General features: G+C 34.2%; 1 protein-coding gene across 50 annotated transcripts in view; it reads right to left on the reverse strand.

The window, feature by feature from the left end:
- Positions 1–20,316, reverse strand: part of LOC579853 — a 194,299-nt gene that overhangs the window by 14,497 nt on the left and 159,486 nt on the right. For 37 of the 50 annotated variants that reach the window (XM_030988688.1, XM_030988699.1, XM_030988701.1 and 34 more), the window contains 19 exons: positions 20,184–20,297; positions 19,255–19,368; positions 18,325–18,438; positions 17,397–17,510; positions 16,470–16,583; positions 15,541–15,654; positions 14,615–14,728; positions 13,686–13,799; positions 12,756–12,869; positions 11,720–11,833; positions 10,790–10,903; positions 9,860–9,973; positions 8,819–8,932; positions 6,869–6,982; positions 5,937–6,050; positions 5,011–5,124; positions 4,076–4,189; positions 3,140–3,253; positions 159–176 (listed from right to left, as the gene is read on the reverse strand). In XM_030988688.1, coding sequence (XP_030844548.1) covers positions 159–176; positions 3,140–3,253; positions 4,076–4,189; positions 5,011–5,124; positions 5,937–6,050; positions 6,869–6,982; positions 8,819–8,932; positions 9,860–9,973; positions 10,790–10,903; positions 11,720–11,833; positions 12,756–12,869; positions 13,686–13,799; positions 14,615–14,728; positions 15,541–15,654; positions 16,470–16,583; positions 17,397–17,510; positions 18,325–18,438; positions 19,255–19,368; positions 20,184–20,297 — 2,070 coding nt within the window. The remainder of the gene's footprint in view (positions 1–158; positions 177–3,139; positions 3,254–4,075; positions 4,190–5,010; positions 5,125–5,936; positions 6,051–6,868; positions 6,983–8,818; positions 8,933–9,859; positions 9,974–10,789; positions 10,904–11,719; positions 11,834–12,755; positions 12,870–13,685; positions 13,800–14,614; positions 14,729–15,540; positions 15,655–16,469; positions 16,584–17,396; positions 17,511–18,324; positions 18,439–19,254; positions 19,369–20,183; positions 20,298–20,316) is intronic. The other 13 variants (XM_030988726.1, XM_030988706.1, XM_030988715.1 and 10 more) reach the window with 12 other exon arrangements.

Here is a 20,316-nt window from a genome sequence, read left to right on the forward strand (position 1 = left end):
ATTGAATTTTCATTCATTGGTTTTTGGACTTTAGGGTCCCCCAAAGAAAAAGGCCTATTAACATCACGTCACATTACATTTTTCCTTCGTCTTTCAGCTTATAACATCAGCGTACTTTACTTTTCATAATATTAAGTACGTAAATGAAATATTCTCACCTGCAGCACTAGAACTTCCTGTGGAACGTGAAAATAAAAAAGAAAGATTCATGAAAAAAACTCCCCCGAATCTACGATTCTGTGAGATGAATTCCATATAATTATGAAATGTGACAAGTATACAGATTTACAAGTAGATTTTATTGAAAAAATTAGTAATCTGGAAGAATTTTTTTGTAATTTGGATAGTCAAGACAAATTCATATTTATAATGAGATTAGACAATGAAGTTGTAATAGATAGTTTTTCTTTGTTCACCAAAAACATAATTGCAATGAGGGGTAATTTTTAGATACTATATGATATAACAAAGTAGAAGTGTACAATCTTATGCATTTGGTTTAGTTCTCATTTACCTATTTTGTATTGCATGACTTATAGTTAATTTAGAAAAGTGCTGTATTATGTTTTATATTATGTTTTATATATTGATTGTTACATTACATTGTAAAGTGATTATAATTATGTTCATTAAAAGAATATTGATGTACATCAATGAAGTTTAATAAATACAATACAAAATACATGAATTTTTTTTATCGGCGATTATGATTTTGCATAATAATTACAATTTAGCAAGTCAGTGTGATCCCTTAAAAAAGGTGAAAAATGAGAACTTAAATCCTGATTACCAAGGGAAGCCTCATCATCATCAATGCTGTACTTTCTGATGGCCCCGAAATAACTACCGCAGTAATTGCCAGGTAACAATTTACACCTGGCTGGAGATAAGTGTCCTGCCAGAGGACGTTAATGCCAGACTAGGTTTCGAACCCTCAACCCTAGGATTACGAGTAAAGTGAATGAACCACTTTACCATGAAACCACGGAAACCGAAACCAGTTCTTTTAATTATGCCTCTATTTAATGAAATACATGATATTTGTACCTATAATCTTATTGCCCACACATCTATCTTGAGGGATAAATTAACGTGAGCAAAACGACTTTCCATGTTTGAATGCACAACGGACCAATACCCCCAAAAATGGCTGCATGAATTAATTTGAAGATTTGTTTGATGATTTATATTACCTGACTGCTCTGTAAGCATTATGTAATGAACTATTGAACACACTGACAATTTCATTACTTGACAACTCAGTATAAACATCGTCTCAACCATAATCAACAATCCATTGGCAAAATTCTCTTATGGATGAGTCTTTAAGTGGGCGGGTAAGTATAGTACTACTGTTCTTTGTTACTAGTTCATGAATTGGCTTCAGCAAGATGGAGCAGTGGTCACTAGTGGTCACTGATAAATATGAGTGAGAAATGACGTTCCGTTATGAAGATATGACCATGAGTTGATTTTCACAAAATGGCGCCAGTATGACGCCACGATGACTTTGATTCTCTGAAAAGTTAGAAAAATCAGAACTGATTTTATTATTTACTATATAAATCTATGTATCTACCTGTTATTTGCTAGTTTATCTAAACTACGCTACCTTCGAGAACTCTTTAAAAACGTCACACTCGCGCATGCCCCCACCCCCATACATCGCCTTCACGTGCGCATCGCACGTCCGCCATTCATCCTCTTTCACGAGCCTCCAAAGACATAGCTTCGGACATGTTGACGCAAGGAGAGGGGACGGAGGGAGGGACATAGGTAGATACATAGACTTATATAGTAAATAATAAAATGGAACCGCCTTGGTTTACCGCCTCAAATATGAACGAGGTTTTATGAAAAGTCACACAGTTCTAAGTTAGACTAATATCTATCATCATCGCATGTTTCATAATAATGGCTCCCCTCATTCCTTAGATATGGTGCGAACAAATTCATGGCAGAATAAATAATAAAACTCATGACAAAATCAATAGGTGATACGTAAACTACATACGTCTCACCTAACTAGATTGAATTTGTCACGTGACAAATTAGGTCATACGTATTCTATTTTTTATAATAAAGAACGCAATTTCAAGATTTCATCTTATCCTATGAAATGCTCCTCTCTTTATAGTTTATACATATGTCAAGTTTCAACTGTGTAGCAATGATCATGATGGATCTATGCAAGATAGACGGATATTGACCTTGAACAAGATAAATATGAGTGAGAAATTATTTTCCATTATGAAGATATGATCATGAATTACAAGTTCCTCCATTCTCACAAGGATTGGGAGAACAATCGTTGATATCTATGCAAATTGAGTTCCAAAGACAATAAATGGGATAAAAGGGATGAATAAATAATGTCCCTTTTGACATATTTATCTTCATTTGGCGGTGAACAGGTAAAAAGAAGTCAAATCTTGCATTCTAAACACAAATAATGGCAGTTCGAGGATAAATTCCTTCATTTGAAAATCTGTTGATACATAATTCAAATTAAGTAAATAAACTAAATATCTCTTTGGAAGTGAGCATTTTTAAAAAAAAACATGGCCTTAGAAAGAAAATATTTTTTGAAAAAATCTCATCGTCCCACAAAACGTAGCGTGTCCATGCCAGTTAAGAAAATGTCACTAAAACAAATTTCTTTCATTTGGGCGTGAAATGCATTCGAAAATGGTGGCGGAAATGAGATGGGATAGTCTGATCTTTAAGAAACTTCAGCACCAAAGGTTCAATTGCTATAATCATGATGAATCACACCAGTCTTATTATATCCTAAAACAAATCATAATTATGAGAGATCGTTGTGGTAATCACTGTATCAATTTTTCTCTTGAAAGTACCATGCACTCCCATTTCCAATGTGTCTACTCGAAATCATGAAGAGTGTAGTTTATATCATTACTGCACCAAAAGGTGAAACACCCTCGCATCTTTTGTCTGTACTTTCTTTCCTGTTGACTGTCAATCAAGAAAAACTCCAAGGTTTTCCTCACTAACGACTGCATGTTTCTTTCTTTCTTTTTCCTTGTTTGCTCTTTATCTATAATGTTTTGATGAACAAGGAGCAATTGTTTGATATAAAAAGTGTAGGTGTGTAATCTGCTTTGACTCTATATCTTACCTGTTCCACACGTAGGCCCGGTATAGCCAGGATTGCAGGCACAAATAAAGGTGTTCACTCCATCACTGCAAATTCCTCCATTCTCACAAGGATCGGGAGAACAATCGTTGATATCTATACAAATTAAGTTCCAAAGACAATAAATGGGATAAAAGGGATGAATAAATAATGTCCCTTTTGACATATTTATCTTCATTTGGCGGTAAACAGGTAAAAAGAAGTCAAATCTTGCATTCTAAATACAAATAATGACAGTTCGAGGATAAATTCCTTCATTTGAAAATCTGTTAATACATAATTCAAATTAAGTAAATAAACTAAATATCTCTTTGGAAGTTAGCATTTTTTTAAAAAAACATGGCCTTAGAAAGAAAATATTTTTTGAAAAAATCTCATCGTCCCCCAAAACGTAGCGTGTCCATGCCAGTTAAGAAAATGTCACTAAAACAAATTTCTTTCATTTGGGCGTGAAATGCATTTGAAAATGGTGGCGGAAATGACATGGGATAGTCTGATCTTTAAGACACCTCAGCACCAAAGGTTGAATCGCTATAATCATGATGAATCACACCAGTCTTATTATATCCTAAAATAAATCATAATTATGAGAGATCGTTGTGGTAATCACTGTATCAATTTTTTTCTTGAAAGTACCATGCACTCCCATTTTCAATTTGTCTACTCGAAATCATGAAGAGTGTAGTTTATATCATTACTGCTCCAAAAGGTGAAACACCCTCGCATCTTTTGTCTGGTCTTTAACTCCTGTTGACTGTCAATCAAAAGAAACCTCCAAGGTTTTCCTCACCAATGAGTGCATGTTTCTTTCTTTCTATTTCCTTGTTTGCTCTTCATCTATAATGTTTTGATGAAAAGTAGCAATTGTTTGATATAAAAAAGTGTAAGTATGTAATCTGCTTTGACTCTATGTCTTACCTGTTCCACACGTAGGCCCAGTAAAGCCAGGATCGCAGGCACAAGTAAACGTGTTCACTCCATCACTGCAAATTCCTCCATTCTCACAAGGATCGGGAGAACAATCGTTGATATCTGTGCAAATTGAGTTCCAAAGACAATAAATGGGATAAAAGGGACGAGAAAATAATGTACTTTTGACATATTTATCTTCATTTGGCGGTGAACAGGTAAAAAGAAGTCAAAACTTGCATTCTAAATACAAATAATGACAGTTCAAGGATAAATTCCTTCATTTGAAAATCTGTTAATACATGATTCAAATTAAGTAAATGAACTAAATATCTCTTTGGAATTTAGCATCTTTTGTCAAAAACATGGCCTTAGAAAGATTTTTTTTTTTTTTTAAATCTCATCGTCCCACAAAACGTAGTGTGTCCGTGCCAGTTCAGAAAATGTCACTAAAACAAATTTCTTACATTTGGGCGTGAAATGCATTTGAAAATGGTGGCGGAAATGAGATGGGATAGTGTGATCTTTAAGAAACTTCAGCACCAAAGGTTGAATTGCTATAATCATGATGAATCACACAAGTCTTATGATATCCTAAAACAAATCAAAATTATGAGAGATCGTTGTGGTAATCACTGTATCAATTTTTCTCTTGAAAGTACCATGCACTCCCATTTTCAATTTGTCTACTCGAAATCATGAAGAGTGTAGTTTATATCATTACTGCACCAAAAGGTGAAACACCCTCGCATCTTTTGTCTGGTCTTTAACTCCTGTTGACTGTCAATCAAGAGAAACCTCCAAGGTTTTCCTCACCAATGAGTTCATATTTCTTTCTTACTATTTCCTTGTTTGCTCTTGATCTATAATGTTTTGATGAACAAGGAGCAATTGTTTGATATAAAAAGTGTACGTGTGTAATCTGCTTTGACTCTATGTCTTACCTGTTCCACACGTAGGCCCAGTATAGCCAGGATTGCAGGCACAAGTAAAGGTGTTCACTCCATCACTGCAAATTCCTCCATTCTCACAAGGATCGGGCGAACAATCGTTGATATCTATGCAAATTGAGTTCCAAAGACAATAAATGGGATAAAAGGGATGAGTAAATAATGTCCCTTTTGACATATTTATCTTTATTTAGCGGTGAACAGGGAAAAAGAAGTCAAAACTTGCATTCTATATACAAATAATGACAGTTCAAGGATAAATTCCTTCATTTGAAAATCTGTTAATACATAATTCAAGTTAAGTAAATGAACTTCATATATCTTTGGAAGTAAGCATCTTTTGTCAAAAACATGGCCTTAGAAAGAAATGAAAATTTCACACAATCCCATCGTCCCACAAAACGTAGTGCCAAACAAGAACATGTCACGAAAACAAATTTCTTTCATTTGGGTGTGTAATGCAATTGAAAATGGTGGCGGAAATGACATGGGATAGTCTGATTTTTAAGACACCTCAGCACCAAAGGTTGAATCGCTATAATCATGATGAATCACACCAATCTATTAATGTCCAATAATAAATCATAATTATGAGAGATAGTTGTAGTAATCAGTATATCAAATTTTCTCTTGAAATTACCATGCACTCCCATTTTCCATGTGTCTACTCGAAATCATGAAGAGTGTAGTTTATATCATTACTTCAACAAAAGGTGAAACCCCTCGCATCTTTTGTCTGGTCTTTAACTCCTGTTGACTGTCAATCAAGAAAAACTCCAAGGTTTTCCTCACCAATGAATGCATGTTTCTTTCTTTCTATTTCCTTTTTTGCTCTTTATCTATCATGTTTTGATGAACAAGGAGCAATTGTTTGATATAAAAAGTGTAGGTGTGTAATTTGCTTTGACTCTATATCTTACCTGTTCCACACGTAGGCCCAGTATAGCCAGGATTGCAGGCACAAGTAAAGGCGTTCACTCCATCATTGCAAATTCCTCCATTCTCACAAGGATCGGGCGAACAATCGTTGATATCTATGCAAATTGAGTTCAAAAGACATTAAATGGGATAAAAGGGATGAGTAAATAATGTCCCTTTTGACATATTTATCTTCATTTGGCGGTGAACAGGTAAAAAGAAGTCAAATCTTGAATTCTATATACAAATAATGACAGTTCAAGGATAAATTCCTTCATTGGAAAATCTGTTAATACATAATTCAAGTTAAGTAAATGAACTTAATATCTCTTTGGAAGTTAGCATCTTTTTTTCAAAAAAAGGGCCTTAGAAAGAAAATATTTTTTGAAAAAATCTCATCGTCCCACAAAACGTAGTGCCAAACATGAACATGCCACTAAAACAAATTTCTTTCATTTGGGCGTGAAATGCATTTGAAAATGGTGGCGGAAATGACATGGGATAGTCTGATTTTTAAGACACCTCAGCACCAAAGGTTGAATTGTTATAATCATGATGAATAACACCAATCTATTAATGTCCAATAATAAATCATAATTATGAGAGATCGTTGTAGTAATAACTATATCAAATTTGCTCTTGAAAGTACCATGCACTCCCATTTTCCATGTGTCTACTCGAAATCATGAAGAGTGTAGTTTATATCATTACTGCACCAAAAGGTGAAACACCCTCGCATCTTTTGTCTGGTCTTTAACTCCTGTTGACTGTCAATCAAGAGAAACCTCCAAGGTTTTCCTCACCAATGAGTGCATATTTCTTTCTTACTATTTCCTTGTTTGCTCTTCATCTATAATGTTTTGATGAAAAAGGAGCAATTGTTTGATAAAAAAAAAAGTGTAAGTATGTAATCTGCTTTGACTCTATATCTTACCTGTTCCACACGTAGGCCCAGTATAGCCAGGATCGCAGGCACAAGTAAACATGTTCACTCCATCACTGCAAATTCCTCCATTCTCACAAGGATCGGGAGAACAATCGTTGATATCTGTGCAAATTGAGTTCCAAAGACAATAAATGGGATAAAAGGGATGAGAAAATAATGTCCCTTTTGACATATTTATCGTCATTTGGCGGTGAACAGGTAAAAAGAAGTCTAAACTTGCATTCTAAATACAAATAATGACAGTTCAAGGATAATAATAATAATAATAATAATAAAATATATATATATAGCGCAAAATAAACATAAGTTTCTCTTTGCGCTGTACAAGCATATATATAATCACATAAAATGAATCAACACAGAGAAATATACAAATCTTATACCACTAAAATGACTAACTTTACATAGTAAATAACATAACAAAGAGATAGCTAACATAGTCAAAACAAAACAAAGAACGTATGTAAGGATAGCTTAAACTAAGTAATTAAGGCCAAAGAGGTGCGTTTTTAGTGAAGATTTGAATGTTGCAGAAGTGGGTGCCTGTCGTATGAAATTGGGGAGATTGTTCCAAAGGTTTGGTCCAGCAAATGCAAATGATCTGCCCCCATACAATATAGTATTGGTTTTTGGTTTTTAAAGGATACATTCCTTTATTGGAAAATCTGTTAATACATTATTCAAGTTAAGTAAATTGTGGCGGAAATGACATGGGATAGTCTGATTTTTAAGACACCTCAGCACCAAAGGTTGAATCGCTATAATCGTGATGAATCACACCAGTCTATTAATATCCAAAAATAAATCATAATTATGAGAGATAGTTGTAGTAATCATTATATACCTCACTTAAGAAATCCAGCCATCTGATTGGTCGAATTGCATTCATAAACTTCAACTGTTCCTGTAAAATTCTCGGTAACCATGCTTAAACATTTTAATATTTTTAATAACCATGGTTATTAAAAACAGTTGGTCAGCCTCCATGGTTACCCCATAGGTTTACATGTTAAAAAATGGTTTGAGCGATGGAGGATGCCGTATGTGTGCGAAGGATTGGTCGGTAATTTCAATACAATTGAATCTCGATCGATCTTACCGACAATTTTATCTTGCATTGTTGACATGAAGACGAAAATAAACTTCCAAAAACAAAAAAACAACATCTGCCGATAGATCTTGATCTAAGTTCGTGCCAATATGCATTGCAAAAGTAAAAGAAGAGTCCGTATATGGAGCTTTTGCGAAGCATTCATCACACGCGAAGCCGGTTTCAATCCATTTTAATGTATATATTGGAGAAAACTGCCAAGCATGTTAACGGCGGGCCATAGCCGAGTGGTCTAAGCGTTGGTTTTCGATACACCTCTTGTTGTACGCAAGAGTTCGAATCCCGTCTTCGACAAAAATGATAAATATTTTTAATTTTTCATTTTTTAGTCTATTTTTTTTCGGCATATAAAAGTATTAATGACTGCTTTAATATTCGAGAAATAGTTGTTTTCATACGCTCTCGGGAAGGTTACAATTGGGCTATTCCCCTCGGCAAGCCTCGGGGAATAGCACAATTCTAACCTTCCCTTGAGCGTAATAAAACAACTATTTCTCTCAAAGCAGTCATTAATACTATACTATATCAAATTTTCTCTTGAAAGTACCATGCACTCCCATTTCTCATGTGTCTACTCGAAATCATGAAGAGTGTAGTTTATATCATTACTTCAACAAAAGGTGAAACCCCTCGCATCTTTTGTCTGGTCTTTAACTCCTGTTGACTGTCAATCAAGAAAAACTCCAAGGTTTTCCTCACCAATGAATGCATGTTTCTTTCTTTCTATTTCCTTTTTTGCTCTTTATCTATAATGTTTTGATGAACAAGGAGCAATTGTTTGATATAAAAAGTGTAGGTGTGTAATTTGCTTTGACTCTATATCTTACCTGTGCCACACGTAGGCCCAGTATAACCAGGATTGCAGGCACAAGTAAAGGTGTTCACTCCATCACTGCAAATTCCTCCATTCTCACAAGGATCGGGCGAACAATCGTTGATATCTATGCAAATTGAGTTCCAAAGACAATAAATGGGATAAAAGGGATGAGTAAATAATGTCTCTTTTGACATATTTATCTTCATTTGGCGGATAACAGGTAAAAAGCAGTCAAATCTTCCATTCTAAACACAAATAATTACAGTTCAAGGATAAATTCCTTCATTTGAAAATCTGTTAATACATAATTCAAGTTAAGTAAATAAACTAAATATCTCTTTGGAAGTTAGCATCTTTTTTCAAGAACATTGCCTTAGACAGAAAATACCGTCGTGTGTCCATTCCAGTTAAGAAATGTCACTAAAACAAATTTCTTTCATTTGGGCGTGAAATGCATTTGAAAATGGTAGCGGAAATGACATGGGATAGTCTGATCTTTAAGACACCTCAGCACCAAAGGTTGAATCGCTATAATCATGATGAATCACACCAGTCTATTCATATCCAAAAATAAATCATAATTATGAGAGATCGTTGTGGTAATCACTATATCAAATTTTCTCTTGAAAGTACCATGCACTCCCATTTTTCATGTGTTTACTCGAAATCATGAAGAGTATAGTTTATATCATTACTGCACCAAAAGGTGAAACCCCTCACATCTTTTGTCCGGTCTTTAACTCCTGTTGACTGTCAATCAAGAAAAACTCCAAGGTTTTCCTCACCAATGACTCCATGTTTCTTTCTTTCTATTTCCTTGTTTATTATCAGTATTATTATTATTATTTTATTTGGCAGAAATCACATGATATCAAAATACAGAGTATTTATCTATTTACTCTTTATCTATAATAATTATTTATCTATTTGCTCTTTATCTATAATAATTATTTATCTTTTTGCTCTTTATCTATAATGATTTGATGAACAAGGAGCAATTGTTTGATATAAAAAGTGTAGTTGTGTAATTTGCTTTGACTCTATATCTTACCTGTTCCACACGTAGGCCCAGTATGGCCAGGATTGCAGCAACAAGTAAAGGTGTTGACTCCATCACTGCAAATTCCTCCATTCTCACAAGGATCGGGAGAACAATCGTTGATATCTATGCAAATTGAGTTCCAAAGACAATAAATGGGATAAAAGGTATGAGTAAATAATGTCCCTTTTGTCATATTTATCTTCATTTGGCGGTGAACAGGTAAAAAGAAGTCAAAACTTGCATTCTATATACAAATAATGACAGTTCAAGGATAAATTCCTTCATTTGAAAATCTGTTAATACATAATTCAACTTAAGTAAATGAACTTAATATATCTTTGGAAGTAAGCATCTTTTGTCAAAAACATGGCCTTAGAAAGAAATGAAAATTTCACACAATCCCATCGTCCCACAAAACCTAGTGCCAAACAAGAACATGTCACGAAAACAAATTTCTTTCATTTGGGTGTGTAATGCATTTGAAAATGGTGGCGGAATTTACATGGGATAGTCTGATTCCTTAAGACATATGAGCACCAAAGGTTGAATCGCTATAATCATGATGAATCACATCAGTCTATTCATATCCAAAAATAAATCATAATTATGAGAGATCGTTGTGGTAATCGCTATATTAAATTTGCTCTTAAAAGTACCATGCACTCCCATCTTCCATGTGTCTACTCGAAATCATGAAGAGTGTAGTTTATATCATTACTGCACCAAAAGGTGAAACACCTCCGCATCTTTTGTCTGGTCTTTCTCTCCTGTTGACTGTCAATCAAGAAAAACTCCAAGGTCTTCCTCACCAATGAGTGCATGTTTATTTCTTTCTATTTCCTTGTTTGCTCTTGATTTATAATGTTTTGATGAAAAAGGAGCAATCGTTTGATATAAAAAAAGTGTAAGTATGTAATCTGCTTTGACTATATATCTTACCTGTTCCACACGTAGGCCCAGTATAGCCAGGATCGCAGGCACAAGTAAACATGTTCACTCCATCACTGCAAATTCCTCCATTCTCACAAGGATCGGGAGAACAATCGTTGATATCTGTGCAAATTGAGTTCCAAAGACAATAATAGGATAAAAGGGATGAGAAAATAATGTCCCTTTTGACATATTTATCTTCATTTGGCGGTGAACAGGTAAATAGAAGTCAAAACTTGTATTCTAAATACAAATAATGACAGTTCAAGGATACATTCCTTCATTTGAAAATCTGTTAATACATAATTCAAGTTAAGTAAATGAACTTAATATCTCTTTGGAAGTTAGCATCTTTTTTCAAAAACATGGCCTTAGAAAGAAAATATTTTTTTGAAAAAATCTCATCGTCCCACAAAACGTAGTGCCAAACATGAAAATGTCACTAAAACAAATTTCTTTCATTTTGGCGTGAAATGCATTCGAAAATGGTGGCGGAAATGACATGGGATAGTTTGATTTTTAAGACACCTCAGCACCAAAGGTTGAATCGCTATAATCATGATGAATCACACCAGTCTATTCATATCCAAAAATAAATCATAATTATGAGAGATCGTTGTGGTAATCACTATATCAAATTTGCTCTTGAAAGTACCATGCACTCCCATTGTCCATGTGTCTACTCAAAAGTATGAAAAGTGTAGTTTATATCATAAATTCACCAAAAGGTGAAACACCCTCGCATCTTTGGTCTCTACTTTCTCTCCTGTCGACTGTCAATCAAGAAAAACTCCAAGGTCTTCCTCACCAATGAGTGCATGTTTCTTTCTTTCTATTTCCTTGTTTGCTCTTGATTTATAATGTTTTGATGAAAAAGGAGCAATCGTTTGATATAAAAAAAAGTGTAATTATGTAATCTGCTTTGACTCTATATCTTACCTGTTCCACACGTAGGCCCAGTATAGCCAGGATCGCAGGCACAAGTTAACATGTTCACTCCATCACTGCAAATTCCTCCATTCTCACAAGGATCGGGAGAACAATCGTTGATATCTATGCAAATTGAGTTCCAAAGACAATAAATGGGATAAAAGGGATGAGTAAATAATGTCCCTTTTGTCATATTTATCTTCATTTGGCGGTGAACAGGTAAAAAGAAATCAAAACTTGCATTCTATATACAAATAATGACAGTTCAAGGATAAATTCCTTCATTTGAAAATCTGTTAATACATAATTCAAGTTAAGTAAATGAACTTAATGTATCTTTGGAAGTAAGCATCTTTTGTCAAAAACATGGCCTTAGAAAGAAATGAAAATTTCACACAATCCCATCGTCCCACAAAACCTAGTGCCAAACAAGAACATGTCACGAAAACAAATTTCTTTCATTTGGGTGTGTAATGCATTTGAAAATGGTGGCGGAAATGACATGGGAAAGTCTGATTTCTTAAGACATATGAGCACCAAAGGTTGAATCGCTATAATCATGATGAATCACATCAGTCTATTCATATCCAAAAATAAATCATAATTATGAGAGATCGTTGTGGTAATCGCTATATTAAATTTGCTCTTAAAAGTACCATGCACTATAATCATGATGAATCACACCAGTCTTATTATATCCTAAAACAAATCATAATTATGAGAGATAGTTGTAGTAATCACTATATCAAATTTTCTCTTGAAATTACCATGCACTCCCATTTTCCATGTGTCTACTTAAAATCATGAAGAGTGTAGTTTATATCATTGCTTCAACAAAAGGTGAAACCCCTCGCATCTTTTGTCTGGTCTTTAACTCCTGTTGACTGTCAATCAAGAAAAACTCCAAGGTTTTCCTTGAATGAATGCATGTTTCTTTCTTTCTATTTCCTTTTTTGCTCTTTATCTATAATGTTCTGATGAACAAGGAGCAATTGTTTGATATAAAAAGTGTAGGTGTGTAATTTGCTTTAACTCTATATCTTACCTGTTCCACACGTAGGCCCAGTATAGCCAGGATTGCAGGCACAAGTAAAGGTGTTCACTCCATCACTGCAAATTCCTCCATTCTCACAAGGATCGGGCGAACAATCGTTGATATCTATGCAAATCGAGTTCCAAAGACAATAAATGGGATAAAAGGGATGAGTAAATAATGTCCCTTTTGACATATTTATCTTTATTTAGCGGTGAACAGGAAAAAAGAAGTCTCAACTTGCATTCTATATACAAATAATAACAGTTCAAGGATAAATTCCTTCATTTGAAAATCTGTTAATACATAATCCAAGTTAAGTAAATGAACTTAATATCTCTTTGGAAGTTAGCATCTTTTTTCAAAAAAAGGGCCTTAGAAAGAAAATATCTTTTTTGAAAAAATCTCATCGTCCCACAAAACGTAGTGCCAAACATGAACATGCCACTAAAACAAATTTCTTTCATTTGGGCGTGAAATGCATTTGAAAATGGTGGCGGAAATGACATGGGATAGTCTGATTTTTAAGACACCTCAGCACCAAAGGTTGAATCGCTATAATCATGATGAATCACACCAGTCTATTAATGTCCAATAAAAAAATCATAATTATGAGAGATCGTCTTGGAAATCACTATATCAAGTTTGCTCTTGAAAGTACCATGCACTCCCATTTTCCATGTGTCTACTTAAAATCATGAAAAGTGTAGTTTATATCATAACTTCACCAAAAGATGAAACACCCTCGCATCTTTTGTCTCTACTTTCTCTCTTGTTGACTGTCAGTCAAGAAAAACTCCAAGGTTTTCCTCACTAATGATTGCATGTTTCTTTCTTTCTATTTCCTTGTTTGCTCTTGATCTATAATGTTTTGATGAACAAGGAGCAATTGTTTGATATAAAAAGTGTAGGTGTGTAATTTGCTTTAACTCTATATCTTACCTGTTCCACACGTAGGCCCAGTATAGCCAGGATTGCAGGCACAAGTAAAGGTGTTCACTCCATCACTGCAAATTCCTCCATTCTCACAAGGATCGGGCGAACAATCGTTGATATCTATGCAAATCGAGTTCCAAAGACAATAAATGGGATAAAAGGGATGAGTAAATAATGTCCCTTTTGACATATTTATCTTTATTTAGCGGTGAACAGGAAAAAAGAAGTCTCAACTTGCATTCTATATACAAATAATAACAGTTCAAGGATAAATTCCTTCATTTGAAAATCTGTTAATACATAATCCAAGTTAAGTAAATGAACTTAATATCTCTTTGGAAGTTAGCATCTTTTTTCAAAAAAAGGGCCTTAGAAAGAAAATATCTTTTTTGAAAAAATCTCATCGTCCCACAAAACGTAGTGCCAAACATGAACATGCCACTAAAACAAATTTCTTTCATTTGGGCGTGAAATGCATTTGAAAATGGTGGCGGAAATGACATGGGATAGTCTGATTTTTAAGACACCTCAGCACCAAAGGTTGAATCGCTATAATCATGATGAATCACACCAGTCTATTAATGTCCAATAAAAAATCATAATTATGAGAGATCGTCTTGGAAATCACTATATCAAGTTTGCTCTTGAAAGTACCATGCACTCCCATTTTCCATGTGTCTACTTAAAATCATGAAAAGTGTAGTTTATATCATAACTTCACCAAAAGGTGAAACACCCTCGCATCTTTTGTCTCTACTTTCTCTGCTGTTGACTGTCAGTCAAGAAAAACTCCAAGGTTTTCCTCACTAATGATTGCATGTTTCTTTCTTTCTATTTCCTTGTTTGCTCTTGATCTATAATGTTTTGATGAACAAGGAGCAATTGTTTGATATAAAAAGTGTAGGTGTGTAATTTGCTTTAACTCTATATCTTACCTGTTCCACACGTAGGCCCAGTATAGCCAGGATTGCAGGCACAAATAAAGGTGTTTACTCCATCACTGCAAATTCCTCCATTCTCACAAGGATCGGGCGAACAATCGTTGATATCTATGCAAATTGAGTTCCAAAGACAATAGATGGGATAAAAGGGATGAGTAAATAATGTCCCTTTTGACATATTTATCTTTATTTAGCGGTGAACAGGAAAAAAGAAGTCTAAACTTGCATTCTATAAACAAATAATGACAGTTCAAGGATAAATTCCTTCATTTGAAAATCTGTTAATACATAATCCAAGTTAAGTTAATGAACTTAATATCTCTTTGGAAGTTAGCATCTTTTTTCAAAAAAAGGGCCTTAGAAAGAAAATATTTTTTGAAAAAATCTCATCGTCCCACAAAAAGTAGTGCCGAACATGAACATGCCACTAAAACAAATTTCTTTCATTTGGGCGTGAAATGCATTTGAAAAAGGTGGCGGAAATGACATGAGAAAGTCTGATTTTTAAGACACCTCAGCACCAAAGGTTGAATCGCTATAATCATGATGAATCACACCAGTCTGTTCATATCCAAAAATAAATCATAATTATGAGAAATCGTTGTGGTAATCACTATATCAAATTTTCTCTTGAAAGTACCATGCAATCCCATCTTCCATGTGTCTACTCAAAATCATGAAGATTGTAGTTTATATCATAACTTCACCAAATGTTGAAACCCCTCGCATCTTTTGTCTGGTCTTTCTCTCCTGTTGACTGTCAATCAAGAAAAACTCCAAGGTTTTCCTCACCAATGACTCCATGTTTCTTTCTGTCTATTTCCTTGTTTGCTTTTTATCTATAATGTTTTGATGAACAAGGAGCAATTGTTTGATATAAAAAGTGTAGGTGTGTAATTTGCTTTGACTCTATATCTTACCTGTTCCACACGTAGGCCCAGTATAGCCAGGATTGCAGGCACAAGTAAAGGTGTTCACTCCGTCACTGCAAATTCCTCCATTCTCACAAGGATCGGGCGAACAATCGTTGATATCTATGCAAATTGAGTTCCGAAGACAATAAATGGGATAAAAGGGATGAGTATATAATGTACCTTTTGACATATTTATCTTCATTTGGCGGTATACAGGTAAAAAGAAGTCAAAACTTGCATTCTATATACAAATAATGGCAGTTCAAGGATAAATTCCTTCATTTGAAAATCTGTTAATACATTATTCAAATTAAGTAAATGAACTTAATATCTCTTTGAAAGTTAGCATCTTTTTTTCAAAAACATGGCCTTAGAAAGAAAATATTTTTTTGAAAAAAATCTCATCGTCCCACAAAACGTAGAGCCAAACATGAAAATGTCACTAAAACAAATTTCTTTCATTTGGGCGTGAAATGCATTTGAAAAAGGTGGCGGAAATGACATAAGAAAGTCTGATTTTTAAGACATCTCAGCCCCAAAGGTTAAATCGCTATAATCATGAAGAATCACACCAGCCTATTCATATCCAAAAATAAATCATAATTATGAGAGATCGTTGTGGTAATCACTATATCAAATTTGCTCTTGAAAGTACCATGAACTCCCATTTTCCATGTGTCTACTAAAAATCATGAAAAGTGTAGTTTATATCATTACTTCACCAAAAGGTGAAACATACTCGCATCTTTTGTCTGTACTTTCTCTCCTGTTGACGGTCATTCAAGAAAAACTCCAAGGTTTTCCTCACCAATAAATGCATGTTCTTTCTTTCTATTTCCTTGTTTGCTCTTTATCTATAATGTTTTGATGAACAAGGAGCAATTGTTTGATATAAAAAGTGTAGGTGTGTAATTTGCTTTGACTCTATATCTTACCTGTTCCACACGTAGGCCCAGTATGGCCAGGATTGCAGGCACAAGTAAACATGTTCACTCCGTCACTACAAATTCCTTCATTCTCACAAGGATCGGGCGAACAATCGTTGATATCTATGCAAATTGAGTTCCAAAGACAATAAATGGGATAAAAAGGATGAGTAAATAATGTCCCTTTTGAAATATTTATCTTTATTTAGCGGTGAACAGCTAAAAAGAAGTCGAAACTTGCATTCTATAAACAAATAATGACAGTTCAAGAATAAATTCCTTCATTTGAAAATCTGTTAATACATAATCCAAGTTAAGTTAATGAACTTAATATTTCTTTGGAAGTTAGCATCTTTTTTCAAAAAAAGGGTCTTAGAAAGAAAATATTTTTTTGAAAAAATCTCATCGTCCCACAAAACGTAGTGCCGAACATGAACATGCCACTAAAACAAATTTCTTTCATTTGAGCGTGAAATGCATTTGAAAAAGGTGGCGGAAATGACATGAGAAAGTCTGATTTTTAAGACAACTCAGCACCAAAGGTTGAATCGCTATAATCATGATGAATCACAGCAGTCTGTTCATATCCAAAAATAAATCATAATTATGAGAAATCGTTGTGGTAATCACTATATCAAATTTGCTCTTGAAAGTACCATGCACTCCCATCTTCCATGTGTCTACTCAAAATCATGAAGATTGTAGTTTATATCATTACTTCACCAAAAGGTGAAACATACTCGCATCTTTTGTCTGTACTTTCTCTCCTGTTGACGGTCATTCAAGAAAAACTCCAAGGTTTTCCTCACCAATAAATGCATGTTCTTTCTTTCTATTTCCTTGTTTGCTCTTTATCTATAATGTTTTGATGAACAAGGAGCAATTGTTTGATATAAAAAGTGTAGGTGTGTAATTTGCTTTGACTCTATATCTTACCTGTTCCACACGTAGGCCCAGTATAGCCAGGATTGCAGGCACAAGTAAAGGTGTTCACTCCGTCACTACAAATTCCTTCATTCTCACAAGAATCGGGCGAACAATCGTTGATATCTATGCAAATTGAGTTCCAAAGACAATAAATGGGATAAAAAGGATGAGTAAATAATGTCCCTTTTGAAATATTTATCTTTATTTAGCGGTAAACAGCTAAAAAAAAAGTCGAAACTTGCATTCTATAAACAAATAATGACAGTTCAAGAATAAATTCCTTCATTTGAAAATCTGTTAATACATAATCCAAGTTAAGTTAATGAACTTAATATTTCTTTGGAAGTTAGCATCTTTTTTCAAAAAAAGGGTCTTAGAAAGAAAATATTTTTTTGAAAAAATCTCATCGTCCCACAAAACGTAGTGCCGAACATGAACATGCCACTAAAACAAATTTCTTTCATTTGAGCGTGAAATGCATTTGAAAAAGGTGGCGGAAATGACATGAGAAAGTCTGATTTTTAAGACAACTCAGCACCAAAGGTTGAATCGCTATAATCATGATGAATCACACCAGTCTGTTCATATCCAAAAATAAATCATAATTATGAGAAATCGTTGTGGTAATCACTATATCAAATTTGCTCTTGAAAGTACCATGCACTCCCATCTTCCATGTGTCTACTCAAAATCATGAAGATTGTAGTTTATATCATTACTTCACCAAAAGGTGAAACATACTCGCGTCTTTTGTCTGTACTTTCTCTCCTGCTGACGGTCATTCAAGAAAAACTCCAAGGTTTTCCTCACCAATAAATGCATGTTCTTTCTTTCTATTTCCTTGTTTGCTCTTTATCTATAATGTTTTGATGAACAAGGAGCAATTGTTTGATATAAAAAGTGTAGGTGTGTAATTTGCTTTGACTCTATATCTTACCTGTTCCACACGTAGGCCCAGTATAGCCAGGATTGCAGGCACAAGTAAAGGTGTTCACTCCGTCACTGCAAATTCCTCCATTCTCACAAGAATCGGGCGAACAATCGTTGATATCTATGCAAATTGAGTTCCGAAGACAATAAATGGGATAAAAGGGATGGGTATATAATGTACCTTTTGACATATTTATCTTCATTTGGCGGTATACAGGTAAAAAGAAGTCAAAACTTGCATTCTATATACAAATAATGACAGTTCAAGGATAAATTCCTTCATTTGAAAATCTGTTAATACATTATTCAAATTAAGTAAATGAACTTAATATCTCTTTGAAAGTTAGCATCTTTTTTTCAAAAACATGGCCTTAGAAAGAAAATATTTTTTTGAAAAAAATCTCATCGTCCCACAAAACGTAGTGCCAAACATGAAAATGTCACTAAAACTAATTTCTTTCATTTGGGCTTGAAATGCATTTGAAAAAAAGTGGCGGAAATGACATAAGAAAGTCTGATTTTTAAGACATCTCAGCACCAAAGGTTTAATCGCTATAATCATGAAGAATCACACCAGCCTATTCATATCCAAAAATAAATCATAATTATGAGAGATCGTTATGGTAATCACTATATCAAATTTGCTCTTGAAAGTACCATGAACTCCCATTTTCCATGTGTCTACTAAAAATCATGAAAAGTGTAGTTTATATCATTACTTCACCAAAAGGTGAAACATACTCGCATCTTTTGTCTGTACTTTCTCTCCTGTTAACGGTCATTCAAGAAAAACTCCAAGGTTTTCCTCACCAATAAATGCATGTTCTTTCTTTCTATTTCCTTGTTTGCTCTTTATCTATAATGTTTTGATGAACAAGGAGCAATTGTTTGATATAAAAAGTGTAGGTGTGTAATTTGCTTTGACTCTATATCTTACCTGTTCCACACGTAGGCCCAGTATGGCCAGGATTGCAGGCACAAGTAAACATGTTCACTCCGTCACTACAAATTCCTCCATTCTCACAAGGATCGGGCGAACAATCGTTGATATCTATGCAAATTGAGTTCCAAAGACAATAAATGGGATAAAAAGGATGAGTAAATAATGTCCCTTTTGAAATATTTATCTTTATTTAGCGGTGAACAGCTAAAAAAGAAGTCAAAACTTGCATTTTATAAACAATAAATGACAGTTCAAGAATAAATTCCTTCATTTGAAAATCTGTTAATACATAATCCAAGTTAAGTTAATGAACTTAATATTTCTTTGGAAGTTAGCATCTTTTTTCAAAAAAAGGGTCTTAGAAAGAAAATATTTTTTTGAAAAAATCTCATCGTCCCACAAAACGTAGTGCCGAACATGAACGTGCCACTAAAACAAATTTCTTTCATTTGGGCGTGAAATGCATTTGAAAAAGGTGGCGGAAATGACATGAGAAAGTCTGATTTTTAAGACACCTCAGCACCAAAGGTTTAATCGCTATAATCATGATGAATCACACCAGTCTGTTCATATCCCAAAATAAATCATAATTATGAGAAATCGTTGTGGTAATCACTATATCAAATTTGCTCTTGAAAGTACCATGCACTCCCATCTTCCATGTGTCTACTCAAAATCATGAAGATTGTAGTTTATATCATAACTTCACCAAAAGTTGAAACCCCTCGCATCTTTTGTCTGGTCTTTCTCTCCTGTTGACTGTCAATTAAAAAAAAAATCCAAGGTTTTCCTCACCAATGACTCCATGTTTCTTTCTGTCTATTTCCTTGTTTGCTTTTTATCTATAATGTTTTGATGAACAAGGAGCAATTGTTTGATATAAAAAGTGTAGGTGTGTAATTTGCTTTGACTCTATATCTTACCTGTTCCACACGTAGGCCCAGTATAGCCAGGATTGCAGGCACAAGTAAAGGTGTTCACTCCGTCACTGCAAATTCCTCCATTCTCACAAGGATCGGGCGAACAATCGTTGATATCTATGCAAATTGAGTTCCG

Source organism: Strongylocentrotus purpuratus, unplaced genomic scaffold (genome assembly GCF_000002235.5).
Source record: "Strongylocentrotus purpuratus isolate Spur 01 unplaced genomic scaffold, Spur_5.0 spur5_scaffold_17, whole genome shotgun sequence".
Classification (NCBI taxonomy): Eukaryota; Metazoa; Echinodermata; class Echinoidea; order Camarodonta; family Strongylocentrotidae; genus Strongylocentrotus; species Strongylocentrotus purpuratus.